A 15,177-nucleotide genomic window follows, 5' to 3' on the forward strand; every position below is an offset into this window, starting at 1 on the left:
GCATAAATTAATAAAACTCATGGGTTCAGATTCTCAACTAGATTGATTAAATAAATGGCTCTTTGGGCCACATATTGCTTGTATATTTGTTGTATATAAACAGAAGCTTTTAATGACTGGTTCAAATCTTTGGTCCCACTCAGAATTGAATGCTGAAAACAATTGATTCAAGTCAGAAAGGCAATTATAACCTCTAAAAAATTAAAAAAAATTTTGTGAGGCAGTATTTGAATCACAGCTTTTATTTTTTCTAGAGCAGTTAAAAATATTTATCCCTCATATGCAGAATTTTTTTTTTTAAAGCTAACATGATCAAATAGTTTTCACAGAAAGGAAAAGAATGCTTAGTGGATCATAGTTTTGGAGAGAGTATGTTTTTAGTGCAGAAGCTTCACAATCATTCAGAATTTCTTTCCTTGGTTAATAAAAGAATTAATGTAATTTCTAAGTTGATCAGGAGGATAAAAATACAATTGCTCTCCTTAAATCTGATGTCTTGGTGACAGGAATAGCAGATGTTTTTGCTATTGTCTTAGGCTTTTGCTGTGTATGGTTTTATGTTATGACCCATGGTGAATATTTAACTAGGCAACATCTGTGTAGTAATGGAATTCTACTCTGGTAGCCTAGACCTTTCTTCATACTGGCTTTATCTTAGAATCATATCAAAAGATTCTATTACCTATGTACTTTTATCACATGAAAAAATTAACCTAAGGTTATGGTTTTAACTCTAAGGTAGACTTCATTAGTTCTCTTCTTTGGTATTCAAATGTGAAATTTTTTCAAGATAACCCAAGTTGTTAATGATGAACAGACTGAAAGTCAATGGTGGTGTCAGTGCATAAACCACAGGCTTTTCCTACATACCAGTTCCTCGTGGTTAGGTGGCAGTTCTGATGTATATCCTTAGGGAAACAATAGCATCTGGGAGTAGGAATGGAAGGTAAGGTAAGCCTTGATTGATTTTCGGTGGCTTCCAATGAAGTCAGTGACAGCTTTGGTCTCTTTCTCAGACTCTGGTGCAGGGCCCCCATAGATCTCCCGACGTGGGTCCTTGGTGTGAGGGAAAGCTGCAGAGGACATGGAGGGATGAGATCAGAATCTGCCCCCCATCAGTACAGCCCTTACTTCGTTTGACAGGGATTCACAAAATGTTTTTAACATTTTAGTCTCCCAGGTTTACAGGGCTGCCTCAGTGTCCCTGCAGACTAACTCTGTACGCATAACTCAAGAGTATAACAGAGTTAGCCCACTTGAATATTCTTATTCTTAGCCTTGTTTATTTTCCCTCCGTTTCCCAGGGTCACAGGAATAACGCATCAGAAGCAGCCCAGGGCCTGGAGTCAGTTCCAATTCAGCCTCAGCTCTAACTCATTGGAGACTGCTGTACATTACCTTCCCTGAGCCTGAGTTTCTTTAACTTGTTTCAGTAGGCAGCTTTCACTTAGGGATATGTGCTATTATCATATGCATTATGGTAGAATAGAATTAGATGCTGAGGTGGTATTTTCAACAAAGTTAGATGAAGAAGAAATTTATGAATTGGGATAGTGGCAATTTCTCTTTGAATGTATGTAAGGATAAAGTAATAGTTGTGTAGCAGCTGCAGCATCACCTGATGTAGCAGGCCTCTGCTTATCATTGCTTTTTCCTGCAACCTTTTCACTTTCTTTGCCCCAGATGTTTCTTTTCACTACACATCTGAAGAACTAACTATATGTTGGTTCTAACCACTGGTATTTCTCAAATTTTATCAGATCGGGAAGAGGAGGGACCTGAGATCTCTGTTCAGATTATCAGAATTTCTGGATTGTGCCTGATTTTAAGCAAGCTAGATATATTGAGTAAGAGATTGTTTGATAAACAGCCCTACCTCCTACTTCCACCCATTCAACAAAACATTCATAATACTTCTATGGTAGTGATGATTATCTTTCATTTTTTAAATTAGAAAATTAACACTTAGGGAATACCTATCTTTACTGAATAAGTAGGTAGTTTAACTAAATTCGGTGTCTAAACACTCTTTAGAGCTATTTCCCTTGAGATCTTGTCTGCTACTCACAGTTCCATGAGACATTAAAGTTCCTATTGAGGTCAGTTCCAATGCATTTGGAACGTTGGTTCTTGGAACGATTTTTTCTCCACATGCGGTCCTGCAGTATTGAATGATGAAAGTGTTTACACAAGCTCAGTTAGCATTTTTCAATTTGATCATTTCAGATTCTCCCTGCAGGTGTCTACAGCTTTATTTGAAATTTATCTAGTTAACCTGAGACCCATTATATAAAGAAAAAAAAAATTTTTCTTATAACTTGTAATATTTTCAGAAATGTTTTTTATATTAATAGTTTAAGGCCTTGATAAAAAATTCAGTTAGTTTTAAAAACTGTGGATTAGTTCTGAGTATTAAAAAATGATCAATTTTGTTCTGAAATTACCTATAATTTGAATTTTACCTTCGTTACATCTTTCACCATTTATAGATTCAGATATAATACAGGCCAAATTGTGATTGTTGGAGCATAATTTTCAGAAAATAACTTTTTGTGATAGTATCTGTCTGAAATCTCAAAATCTTATTTAGCAACAGCAGGGTATAAAGAATTCTCTTAAAAGACAAATATCTGTGTCACTCTTTTATTTATTTTTTGATACAATTATTCCACTGCAGATTCTGTCCCAAATTGATGGAATACAATGATTTTGTTTTGAAATCATTATGTTCAGAATGTCTCTAAATGACTTTTACTCTTAGCTAGAAATACTTTTGCCATATTGTATAATATACATTTCCTTTATAATTAGTGCTTTATTTCATTTTTCTGCATTACTAGCTTCAGCAGCGGAAATTTCATATTATTTTAAGAACTCCTGCGTAACCAGGATATCATGCTTTCCTTAGTTGAAACTGAGTTTTTAAAAATACACTTTTCTGAACTGTAATTGATTAACCAAACCTTAAACTTAATGCATAACACTCAATGTGCATGAAAGTCGGTAAATAATATATTACCTAAATGCAAACAAGAGACTACAGAGCAGTACCTGTCTCCATGACCAAATATATCCATCAACATTGAACACAGGAAGAACATAAAAATTCATTTGGTCCAGGAGTTTGGTCATAATTTTGTTTTTACCATAAGTTTTGGTTGCCTGTAGGGGTAGGAAAAAATTAAGCTATTGGTACAAAGTTTAGCTACCGTGTGGAAAGCTGTGGTTATAATTGTAATGATTACCACTCCTTAAGTCCATTTGCCCGTCACATGATTTCAAACATATTTCCCCTAAACTGCATAAAGATAAATAACCCATATATATGACAGAAAAAAATGACACTTATTCAGACTAGTGAAATTAATTGAACTAAATATTCTTTGAAGGATCATTTAATTATCAAGACTTGTAGCATTCCAAATGTAGCATGCAAGATATGTTTTATGGAAAGAAGAGAGGCCAAGTGAAAAATTAGCAATGCAACTTGTTTTAAATAGATTCTTTTCCTCACATCTTTCAGTAAATATATATTGAATTTGTAAGCATAAGAATATGTAGATATTGGGGAGGATTCATGAATTAATTATAAGTAGGATTAAAGGAAAAACACCTTGTTAATAAAAAAATTAGAGCATTTAGATTGACCAATCAACTTGTTTTCTCACATCAGATGGAAATTTCTCTAATTATCTGGACTTTCTATGGCTACCTAAAATCTCTCATTATTCTTGGAAAATCTCTTCCAGGTATATCTGTACTGGAGCCAAGACATTTCTCGTAGCCCTATCTTGTGTGTTCCTTTATGGCTTACGTAAGCGAGCTTATTACTTAAGTAAGCTGAGCTCTCGGCCCTCAGCTGGAAGAACTAAAACAACTGCAGGGATAAATGAGTTCTACTGGCAGATTCATTCCTAGTGGAAAGTATCCTTGCCCTGAAAGCAGTTGTGATGTCATATTCCAGCAGCATGATGTATGCAAAAGCTGGCAGAGAAGAGAAAGTTAAAAGATAGTAGGAGTCAGAATACAATAGAAATAGAGTGAGAAGAACAACAAACTTATAAAGTGGATTTACTTTTTTTTAAAAATGAGTCATTTTTCACTTGGGAAGGAAATTTAAGCATGAAAATTCCAAATGTGTGCATAGCCAATTCAATATCTAAACAGGAACTAATGTTCTGTGCTTTGAACTCACTGAAGAAAGGCCAAGTTTGTAGGTTGTAATATAAAGATTGTTTCAGATTTCCCATACTTAACTATAGGAAAAACCATATTGTAGCCAAAAATTGTTTTTTTAGTTTTATAAACTGTCAGCTGGAGTTCAAGAAGTTTAAAGGAAGGTGACAATTTTATAAAAACCTCAATGATGAGTAAAATCCAGAGTGTTTATTTCCTGACAGCACCAAATGTGGGCTCTTCTTGTTAAGAGGAACTGCACTCATTTGTAAAGGGGTGTTGCCACTCAGTGAAGTGATGGAGACTTGACAATCAAAGGAGAATTGTGTGACTGTTCCAATTGATTTACCCGATAGACAAACCACTGGCAGAATGCTGGGGAGATCCATTCTCGTGCATGGATGCCACAGTCCATAAAAATAGCCTTTCTTCTTTCATCCTTTTCCCCAATCTTTTAAAAAATAAATTTGATATATTATTTTACATGAACTTACACACTGATCTCTTGTTGTCCAAATACTCATTCATAGTATCAGAGCGATTCTTTCACCTGTCTTCTGTTGAATGAGTAACTGTGTATGCACATATTTTTCTTAGGGAGGACCATGGCATGTATCCTTAAAATGCATAATTCATAATCTATTTCATAGTATATTTTTCAAAAAATTTTCTTAGTGTCAGAGTTGCTTTTAGGGTTTAAAAAAATCACAATCTATTGTTATTTTATTGCTAACATCCTTTGGCCTGAGAAAAAGATTATAAAGTTGCTTCTGTTTCTGCCATTTCCTTTTGTTTTTCATACTTCATAAACATGATGTTTAGCCTGGAGTGGAAAAGATTTTGTAGTTGTGTTTGCAGTGGGGAGGAGGGTTAGTGGCTGCATATTTGAAGAACTGTCATTTTAGAGAATTTAGATTTGTTTTGAGTGATTGGAGAGCATGAATGGATGGGAAATCAGGGTAAGGAAGGGCTTCTCAGTTATTAAGGGGATGCTTTAGGGAGCAATGTCTTTGGATGTACAAAAATCCCGTAGCAGTTGAATGGCAATTGTCAGCTCGGTCATAGAAGGGAATTCCCTATCAACACAGAGTTGAAATGCCTCACTTACTGTACTGGGATCCTATGATTATATGATTCTTCAGTTTATTTTCTTCCTGACATTTAGTCAACAGTTTCACTGAATTTTAATGGATGGAAAACTGTTTTATACACCAGGGACATCATAAACTCTTGTTATAAAGATATGGGATAAGAAACTTGTCTGGTTTTGTGCACTGTGTCTGTCAGGTGGTTTATTCAGGGACTTTCTTGGTTCTACGTAAAACCACCTGGCACTTCTATTCTTGAATGGATGTCTAGAGCTTATATGTTCTTCAAAGAAATAAGACTTTTTATTGTCTAAAAATTAGCTAGTTGTGTCACAAAGTAACTCTTACATTCATATTTTTCAACAATAGTAAGAATCTGTAGTTCTTAAATTACTTTTACCTTGAGAACATACAGTGGATTATCTTCAACAGTAGTTCCAATTTTAATACGAGAGACCATTTTAGGATGCTTATGTACCATTTTTTCAGTCCAAGCAACAATCTTAAGAACAAAAACAATTTTGAGAGATTAGAATAAAAGGAAACTAAAAGACAACAAATGTTGAGGGTGACGTTTTTCTTTTTGGAAGTGCAGGCATTTTATACTATACCTCGTCCCAGTTATTGTATTTTGCATAGCTGTGCCTGCCTGGGATATCTTCTTTGACATCAAACTGTTTCTCAACCTCTTCTTGTACATCGTGAATCAAGATTCTGTTTGACAGGGGGAATGATAAAATACACATTTACTGGAGAAAGAAAAACAGTTATCTTTCATTTACAGAAATTTTCTCTTCCTTCATCTCTATCTTAGATCAAGTTTACCTTGTTTCTTCTTTATTCTGTAACCATGTCTTTTAGATCTGTCATGTGTCTGGCTTCCAATCTTCCCATTTATCTAGAGTTGTGCTGTTCTTGCTGATTGACTGATTGAGTGTAGAGGAAGAACATAAATGAGGTATACTCTTAATTAGAGTTTATTTAGCACATGAGACCAAGTACTGCTCATGAATATTGATTCCCATTAACATCACTGACAAGGACATTATTATGCATATTATATCTAACTCACTGTATGCTTGGCTTTTGACCTAGGATGAATCTGGGATTTCTTTGAAAAAAATTATGACAACAAATTTGGAATCAGGTGGGGCATGTTGCACTAAAACTCACATGAAGTCTGAGAAGTTTGGAAGTTATATTCTGGGTTGTCTCTACAGACATAATTAAGTGTCTTAAGCTCTAAAGAGGGTATGTGGCTTTTGCTCCACCTGCATTAATAGAAGTAGAGGAACCAGGGAAAAGAGAGATTTTATGGTCTCAGAGGTTGATTTGTAGCATACGGCAGTATTAATTAGTCACAGGAAGCTTGTATCTAAGAATATTTTTAGACTTACACATATCAATTTAGCTCTTGTGATAACAGCAGCAAAAGAAAATCGTGTAAGACCTTTCCACAAATGCAGCTGCATGAAGACATCAGAATGGTAACAGATTGTTGCTGATAAAGACTAGAAATTAAGCCTAAGGCTGGAAATTAAGAACTATGGCCAGATGTTATTTTCATGAGCCCTTCCACTAACCAGCAGCCAGGTTTAAGTAGATGAAACCAAATTACTTTCTCTCAGATATTATTTTAGCTCTCCAAGATTTGCTTAATTTGTTAAAAATTGTTCCTAAATATAGGTGAAAGGATAAATAATTATCCCTGAGGATTTAATGATAGAAATGGCTATTTACTGAGTCTTTCTTATGTACCAGGCACTCTGTTCAGCATGTTATTTACATTTTTCACTTAATCTTTACATCAACACTCTTAATTGGGTACCATTATAACTCCCATTTTTATAGAGGTTAGGTAGATTTCCAACATGGATATAACTAAAATACAGAAGTTGGGATTTGAACTTAGAGATGTATGACTTCAGTACTCTAGCTAAACCACATACAGCAGTGCCTCCAACACAAGGAGTGAAATCCCTGGGTATTGCTGTCAGATCTATAGTCTTCTTAGTCTACTGAGGCTTGTTCAAGGTTTGCCCAGTTGACCAGCTCTCCAGGAAGCCTGAGTCTCAAGATCAGAGAGCTGGTAAGTTCAGAGAAGAGGCAAAATGAATATTATGTTGACAATTTCAAGACTCCCTCCTTCTGCTGCTTTTAGGGAGTAAAAAAGAGGAAATGGAGATTGCTTTGGCAATATGTGGTCTTTTGTGGGTACATATAAATTTTAGGATTATTTGTTCAGGTTCTGTGAAAAATGTCATGGGTGTTTTGATAGGGATTGCATTAAATATGTAGGTTGAGTAGTATGGCCATTTTAACAATATTAATTCTTCTAATCCAAGAGCATGGGATTTGTATCATCTTCAGTTTCCTTCATCAGTGTTTTATAGTTTTCATAATATAGGTTTTTCACCTCCTTGGTTAAGTTTATTCTCTGGTATTTTATTCTTTTTGATGCGATTTTAAACAGAATTTTTTTTTTTCCTTTCTCTTTCTGATAGTTCATTATTAGTGTATAGAAAAGCAACAGATTTTTACATGTTAATCTTGTATCCTGCAACTTTGTTGAATTCATTTATTAGTTCTAATAGTTTTTGGATAGAGACTTTAGGGTTTTCTATGTAAAGTATCTTGTCATCTGCAAATAGTGATAATTTTACCTCTTCCCTTCCACTTTGGATGACTTTTATTTCTTACTCTTGTGTGATTGCTGTGGCTAGGACTTCCAATACTATGTTAAATAGAAGTGGCAAGAGTGGACATCTGTGTCTTGTTCCTCAATTTACAGGAAGGGCTTTCAGCTTTTCACCTAGCTTGAACCCAAGCTTGGATTTGTAATAAATGGCTTTTATGTTGAGATATATTCCCTTTATACCTACTTTGATGAGAGGTTTTATCATGAATGGATGTTGAATTTTGTCAGATGCTTTTTCTGCATCTATTGAGATGATCATGTGATTTTTTATTCTTCCTTTTGTTAATGTGGTATATCATATTGATTGATCTGTGAATATTGAACCATCCTTGCATCCCTGGAATAAATCCCACTTGATCATGGTGTATGATCCTTTATATATATTGTTGGATTCGGTTAGCTGGAGGTATCACTCTCTCTGACTTCAGACTATACTACAAAGCTGCAGTAATCAAAACAGTAGAGTACTGGCACAAAAACAGGCACATAGATCAATAGAACAGAATAGAGACCCCAGGAATAAATATATGTACCTATGGTCATTAATCTGTGACAAAGGAGGGAAGAATATATGAAAGGAGGGAAGAATATATTGAAGAGACATTCTCATCTCTTCAATAAGTGGTCCTGGGAAAACAGGACAGATACATCTAAAATAGTGAGATTAGAACATTTCCTCACTCTATATACAAAAATAAACTCAAAATGGATTAATGATCTAAATATAAGACCTGAAACCATAAAACTCCTACAAGAGAACATAGGAAGAACAGTCGTTGACATAAATTGTACCAATATTTTTTTGGATCTGTCTCCTTAGGTAAAAGAAGCAAAAATAAACAAATGGGACCTAATTAAACTTAAAAACTTTTGCACAGCAAAGGAAACCATCGAGAAAACAAAAAGACAACCTACTGAATGGGAGAAAATATTTGCAAATTATATGACCGACAGGGGGTTAATACCCAAAATGTATAAACAGCTCATACAACTCAATTATTAAAAAAAAAACAACCCAATCAGAAATTGGACAGAAGACCTGAAAAGACATTTTTTCAAAGAAGACATATGGATGGCTAACAGGCACATGAAAAAGATGCTCAACATTGCTAGTTATTAGAGAAATGCAAATCACAACAACGAGAAATGCAAATCACCTCACACTTGTCAGAATGGCCATCATCAGAAAGTCTACAAATAACAAATGTTAGCGAGGATGTGGAGGAAAGGAAACCCTCCTACGCTGTTGATGGGAATGTAAATTGGTGCCCCACTATGGAAAACAGTATGGAGGTTCCTCAAAAAACTGAAAATAAAACTACCATATGATCCAGCAATTCCACTCCTGGGTATATATCCAGAAAAAACAAAAACACTAATTTGAAAAGATACATGCACCTGAATGTTCATAGCAACACTATTTACAATAGCCAAGATATGGAAGCAACCCAGGTGTCCATCAACAGACAAATGGATAAAGAATACGTGGTGTGTGTGTGTGTACACACACACATACATATACAATGGAATATTACTCAGCCATAAAAAAGAATGAAATTCTGCCATTTGCAGCAACATGGATGGACCTAGAGAATATTATGCTTAGTGAAATAAGTCAAACAGAGAAAGAGAAATACTGTATGATATCACTTATTTGTGGAATCTAAAAAAATAAAGCAAGCAAATATATATATATAGCAAAACAGAAACAGACTCACAGATTTAGAAAACAAAATAGTGGGGAGAGGGATGTAGAGAGGGAAAAGATAGGGGTATGGGATTAAGAGATGCAAACTACTATACATAAGAATAGATAAGCAGCAAGAATATATTGTACAGAACAGGGAATTATAACCATTATTTTATAGTAACTTTTAATGGAGTGTCTTCTGTAAAAATACTGAATCACTATGGTATCCACCTGAAACAAATATAATATTGTACTCAAGTGTACTTCCATAACAAAAAGGAAGGAATGGAGAACTGTGTGCCAGTATATGTGACTGCCATGAGCTTCGGGGTATGTGTGTGTGTGTGTGTGTGTGTGTGTGTGTGTAACTGTAGTGGGGAAGGATGTTTCAGGGAGGCAGAGTCATTGTTATGGTGTCTTATAAGCTGGTCTGGACTGCGTTTCCCCCATGCCCACATTCCTGCAGGATAGGGTCTGCTCAAAAAGCATGATTTCAGGTTTCTACAGGATCTCATTTGTCTCCAGTAACTCCCTAATTGGGTTACTTTGTATCATACTTGGCACTTATCAACATGGATTTCCCCCAGCATTTGAGGCATACCTCTGTGTTGGGTAATAAACTTTAAGGCACTAATTTATTCAGTAGGAGGGAAAAGGTGCAGCTGATGATAGTCTCTAGTTATCCCCTGTTGCACAGTGTGTGCGCATGTGTGTGCACATGCTCATGTAAGCACATGTATAAGTGGTCTTTCCTCCACTTGCATTAATAAAAGTAGTAAAGGAACCAGCCAAAGAACATTATATGGTCCCAGCCAATCTTCATGAAACCCCTATGAAACATCATTTTAAAGATGAAGAAAATGAGATGGAGAGAAGTTAAATGCACTGTCAATGTTGAATACCTAATGCATGGCTTAAATGGGACTAGATTCAGACACCTTCACTCCAGAATCTACATTCTTATCTACCACACTCTTCTGCTTTCCACCATGACCAACATCTCTTTGACATTTGTATCAGGTATTAACAATACCCATTTTATTCTTGGGTAAGGAATATATAAAAATGTGGAGCAGAAGGAGAAATGAATAGGATGAAACACTAGAATGATTTATTTGATTGAAATACTTATTTGATAGAACCATGCATATACTTGGAATATGGATTTTTATCTGACTGAACATTATTAGGTAATTAGACATTAATATGAAGTGTTGATCAGTTTGGTATAGATCTCTTCCACATTTCTCACATAATCTTATGTGGGTCTTAATAAGATTTTACTTAATTGTATCATTTGAGTTTTACTATTATATTAGTTGTTGTTTCCTGAATTACCTTTCATTAACAACTCTTTATTTTCTAATTTTAACTTTTGATCAAAGAAGAGATAATCTAAAATGTATCTAAAATACGAATATCTAAAATGTAGAAAAATTAATAAAAACACTAGGGTTTTCAACTGCTGATTCTAAATATGGTGTCTGTCCTTTAAGGCTCAGTTCAAGGGATGTGCATTCTTTTAGATATTATTGAACCAGTCTGTTCAGGTTTGTTAGTATATACATATTATTTGATTTTTAGGCTTGGCCTTTTGTGATTTTGTAAGAATGTAAAGGGAAAGAAAGGGAGCAAATATGCTGCTTTAAAATAAAATCTGTCTTGGTAATTTAATTTTCTGAAAATTAAAAAAAAATATCACACAGATTGCTTTAAACTAAGTAGTGGTTTATATGCACTGTCTAATGAAGGGTGTCTTAGTAAATCATTGTGTCAAGCCAGCCTCTTATTGTGGTTTTATTCTGACTGGTGTCTGGGTCCAACCAGATGTTTCTGTTCTTAGAACCTTCTTCTGTTACTGACTGACACCACGTAACACATGTAATTAATATGCAGATAAAATTATCTATATAATTAGTACTTGGAGACAAGCTTTTAAATAGTTCTTGTCTGCACAGATCACTTTACATATTTATATTTCTGAGGAAGGTAACTATCTAATTATGTGGCTTTCTCACAACTGTGGCTAATTTGGACCAATTTCTAGAAATCATCTTCTAATTAGATAAAACTAGTTTTTTTTTTTTTTTTTTGGCGGTACGTGGGCCTCTTACTGCTGTGGCCTCTCCCGTTGTGGAGTACAGGCTCCGGACGCGCAGGCTCAGCGGCCGTGGCTCACGGGCCTAGCTGCTCCGCGGCACGTGGGATCCTCCTGGACCGGGGCACGAACCTGTCACCCCTGCATCGGCAGGCAGACTCTCAACCACTGCGCCACCAGGGAAGCCCCGATAAAACTAGTTTTTATAGGTAGTTTAACACTTTGGTTCTTGATGTAGACAGCAAGGAAGTATTTGGCATAAGGCAAAGTGAAAACGTTTCACAGTACTCGCGAGGATCTGGATTTAGACAACTCTGTTTGAGTCAGAATTGTTCCAGGCTAGGAGAGGACCAAAGAGGAGAAAGGGCTGATGTGAGTTATTTGATAAAATGGAAAGATGGCAGCCCCCTGCCTGGGTGTCTTCTGTGACAGTGATTTATTCCACTGTGGACACTCAGTGTTGAGCAACTAGCTGCGTGTCTACATTACCAGGATATTAAGGAAACATACTGCTTCATTTTTACCCTGCTGTTCAAACCAAATTATACAGTTTGCCAACTAAAATATATTTTAGCTTGGGCTAGATACTTTGTAAGAATTAGTTGATCATAGGAATCTGGGTCAGGTTTATATTAATGAAGTAAAGTGAAGATTGTAATAATTGAGGCACACATTTGAGAAGTCTGGCTGTGAAGTGATTCAAGAGACACGGTCACCAGGGAGTATATAGGGTAGAGGGGTGATTTCTTTTAGATGAAAGAAACAAGACGTCATATCGACCTCAGCAAACTCATACAGTCCATAACACACTACTAATTTCTGTGATTTGAAGGTATATTTATAAACTGTCTACTTCTAATTTTAATGGTACAATTTATAAAATCATAGAAAAACATATATCAGTATATTAATTAAAAAGGTTTAAATGCTGGTATAAATTAATTTTGAATATGTTCTCCCCATATATTAACTACTACATTTGTTTTACAGCCCTCTTGAAACAACAACAAAAACAAAGACAGTGATAAAAACAATCACGCATAATAGCCTGTGACTTTAAGCCATTAAGCCACAGACAGGAATATTTTTTGTTTACTTGTCTATGTATGTGTTTCCTTCATTTCAGTAGTATTTATATTTACTAGGAATATTGAAGCAATATAATAAATACAATCAAATCCTGCTCTGTCATATGACATTATAGGATCTTTGTCTGAGCCAGAAGTAGAAGGCCTTTTGAGTTACAGCACTAAGTTAGGTAGCAGAGGCATGAAATAGCAAGTCAAAAAGAAAGAACTGGTGTTTAGCAGTTTTGAGTGGTGGGGTTCTTAATAAAGGGGAATACTGGAATGACAAGGGCTGGGGGAGTACAGGATCCCTCAGTACATCAAATTGCTAAATACTTTAAAGTATAAAAAGACATTTTGTTTTCTATGCTGTATATTGATTTGTGATATTCATCTCTGGGCTCCCTTCTTATTTGTTGCCCCAGGGCCTAGACTGCATGACCCATGGTTAGTGCTAAGTTCCAATTTCCTTTTATTTCTCTGTGGGACCACAGCGACTCATTTCTGCATCTTTGGCCATTCGAGAATTCTCTCCTCTTAGATTTGTCTTGTTTTACTGCATTGTTTTTGCTTTCTCTGGGGAAGAATTTCTTGCGTAAAGAATTATTTATTTATTATGTATTTTACATTCCTACATCTCTGACTCAAGGATGAACATTGTTAGGGTCTCCTTTTATGTATCAGGAGAATTCAAATACAAGAATGTGGTGCTGGTAGTCATTAGTAGTGCTGAGCTCTGGGTTGATTACGCGGCAGGGGTGACGAGTGTGACCAAACCGTCCATGCCTGATCACGTGCACTGTGTCCTTACCAGGGGCTGAGTTTTAGAGATGGCAGATATCGTAATTGTTGTTCTTGCAGATCATAGCAAACATAAGATAGAAGTTGAGTGGCCAACTTTGAGCTCATCACTTTTATAAGCAGGCCTCCCTAGTCTGTTTGGAAGTAACTATAAATTTTATCTCATAGATAGAGCTTTCATTTTGGGGCACCCAATTTAAAAATTACACTTGCCTTTCAATTTCAAGACTCCAAGACTTTGAGTCTCTAGCACATTTGAATATTTGCCTAGGACTTACTCATAGTGCATTCTATTTTGATCGAAGGCAGCCTGAATGGACTGGAATTCCTTTTCACTAATTCGGAAATCCACTGTCATGTTAGCAGCTACATGGTGGGTGATGTCTGGATGCCAGAAGTCAAGCTGTGCAGATGAGTTCAGTGTTAGTCGCAGTTGTTTATTTGCTCACCCGACACATATTTATTAAGAAATGACTATGTGTCATACACAATGAAAGGAATTTGAGGTTCAACGTGACTGAAGTATGGACTCTTAATAAACCTATGAGATTTTTGCAAATGTATTTAAGAATTGTTGAATATTAGGGAGTGGGAAAAAAACTATTGTACTGATCACTTTTTTAGGACATAGTATATAGAGTTGCAAAAAGAATGAGCAGCTTTTGGGTAATCCATTTGCTTCTACCATCTTGGGGCCAGTTGGAGTTGTTTCACAATTGATTTAGCCACAGCATCTGTCTCTAATTGGGAATATGGACTAATATATGGCATCACCCTCCCCTGCCCCTGCTCCTGAGTCAGGCCTCAGAACCACATGTCCCAGTAAACTCTGGAATTCCTGGAAGGTTTGTGTCCAATGAAAGCATAATCTCTAGCCATGTCATTTTTCTAGCAGTATGTCCTTGGGCAAATTACTAAAACTCTTTGAGTTTCAGTCCTCGCGCCTAAAAAAGGGGCTAACAGTCCTCCATTGGGAGTGTTGTGAAGATTGTGAAACAGCTGTGACATGTGGGCCATGCAGGCATTTAGCAACTCCTGATTCCCTTCTCTTTATCTTCCTCTAGCTGAGACTTTCAGCAATTTGGTGAATGGGACTATAAAGATAGCATTCAGATTAAAGTAATTTAAGAAGATTCCAATTCGTGTTCTTCAAAATCATACTCAGTTGTGAAACCCAACGAAGTATAATTTCCCAACCTTGGAAATGTAGAGAAAGTGCTCACTTTCTACCCATCATGCTAAGCTTGCAGGCGTGTCTAAATCTACCTGGCTGTTTTGTGATTGACTTCCTCTCTACCTCTAGGTCAGTCAGTTATGTGCCAATAGGGGGCTGCAGTGAACCAACCGATATTTATTGGCTTATTTGGATCAGGAAGCTACAGCCTGAGTTAGACACATGAGAGATGTAACGTGTGATGTAAAGGTAGGGCCATCTAATCACAATAGCGATCTCTCTGTTCCAACAGGGTAATGTAGTGCAAGAGTTAGGGCTCAGTGAACCATCATGAGCATTTACTAAGCACCAGGCCCAGAGCTGGGTGCCAGGGTTGTAGAGGTTA

The 15,177-nt window shown here is 36.0% G+C and overlaps 1 protein-coding gene across 1 annotated transcript in view; it reads right to left on the reverse strand.

The window, feature by feature from the left end:
- Positions 1 to 15,177, reverse strand: part of CPA3 (carboxypeptidase A3) — a 30,161-nt gene that overhangs the window by 12,843 nt on the left and 2,141 nt on the right. The window contains 7 exon segments of the mRNA XM_019934128.2: positions 871 to 1,073; positions 2,069 to 2,159; positions 3,052 to 3,162; positions 4,526 to 4,627; positions 5,665 to 5,766; positions 5,876 to 5,978; positions 13,897 to 14,021. Of these exon segments, the coding sequence (XP_019789687.2) occupies positions 871 to 1,073; positions 2,069 to 2,159; positions 3,052 to 3,162; positions 4,526 to 4,627; positions 5,665 to 5,766; positions 5,876 to 5,978; positions 13,897 to 14,021 (837 nt within the window).

This window comes from Tursiops truncatus, chromosome 4 (genome assembly GCF_011762595.2).
Source record: "Tursiops truncatus isolate mTurTru1 chromosome 4, mTurTru1.mat.Y, whole genome shotgun sequence".
In the NCBI taxonomy this organism is placed as follows: Eukaryota; Metazoa; Chordata; class Mammalia; order Artiodactyla; family Delphinidae; genus Tursiops; species Tursiops truncatus.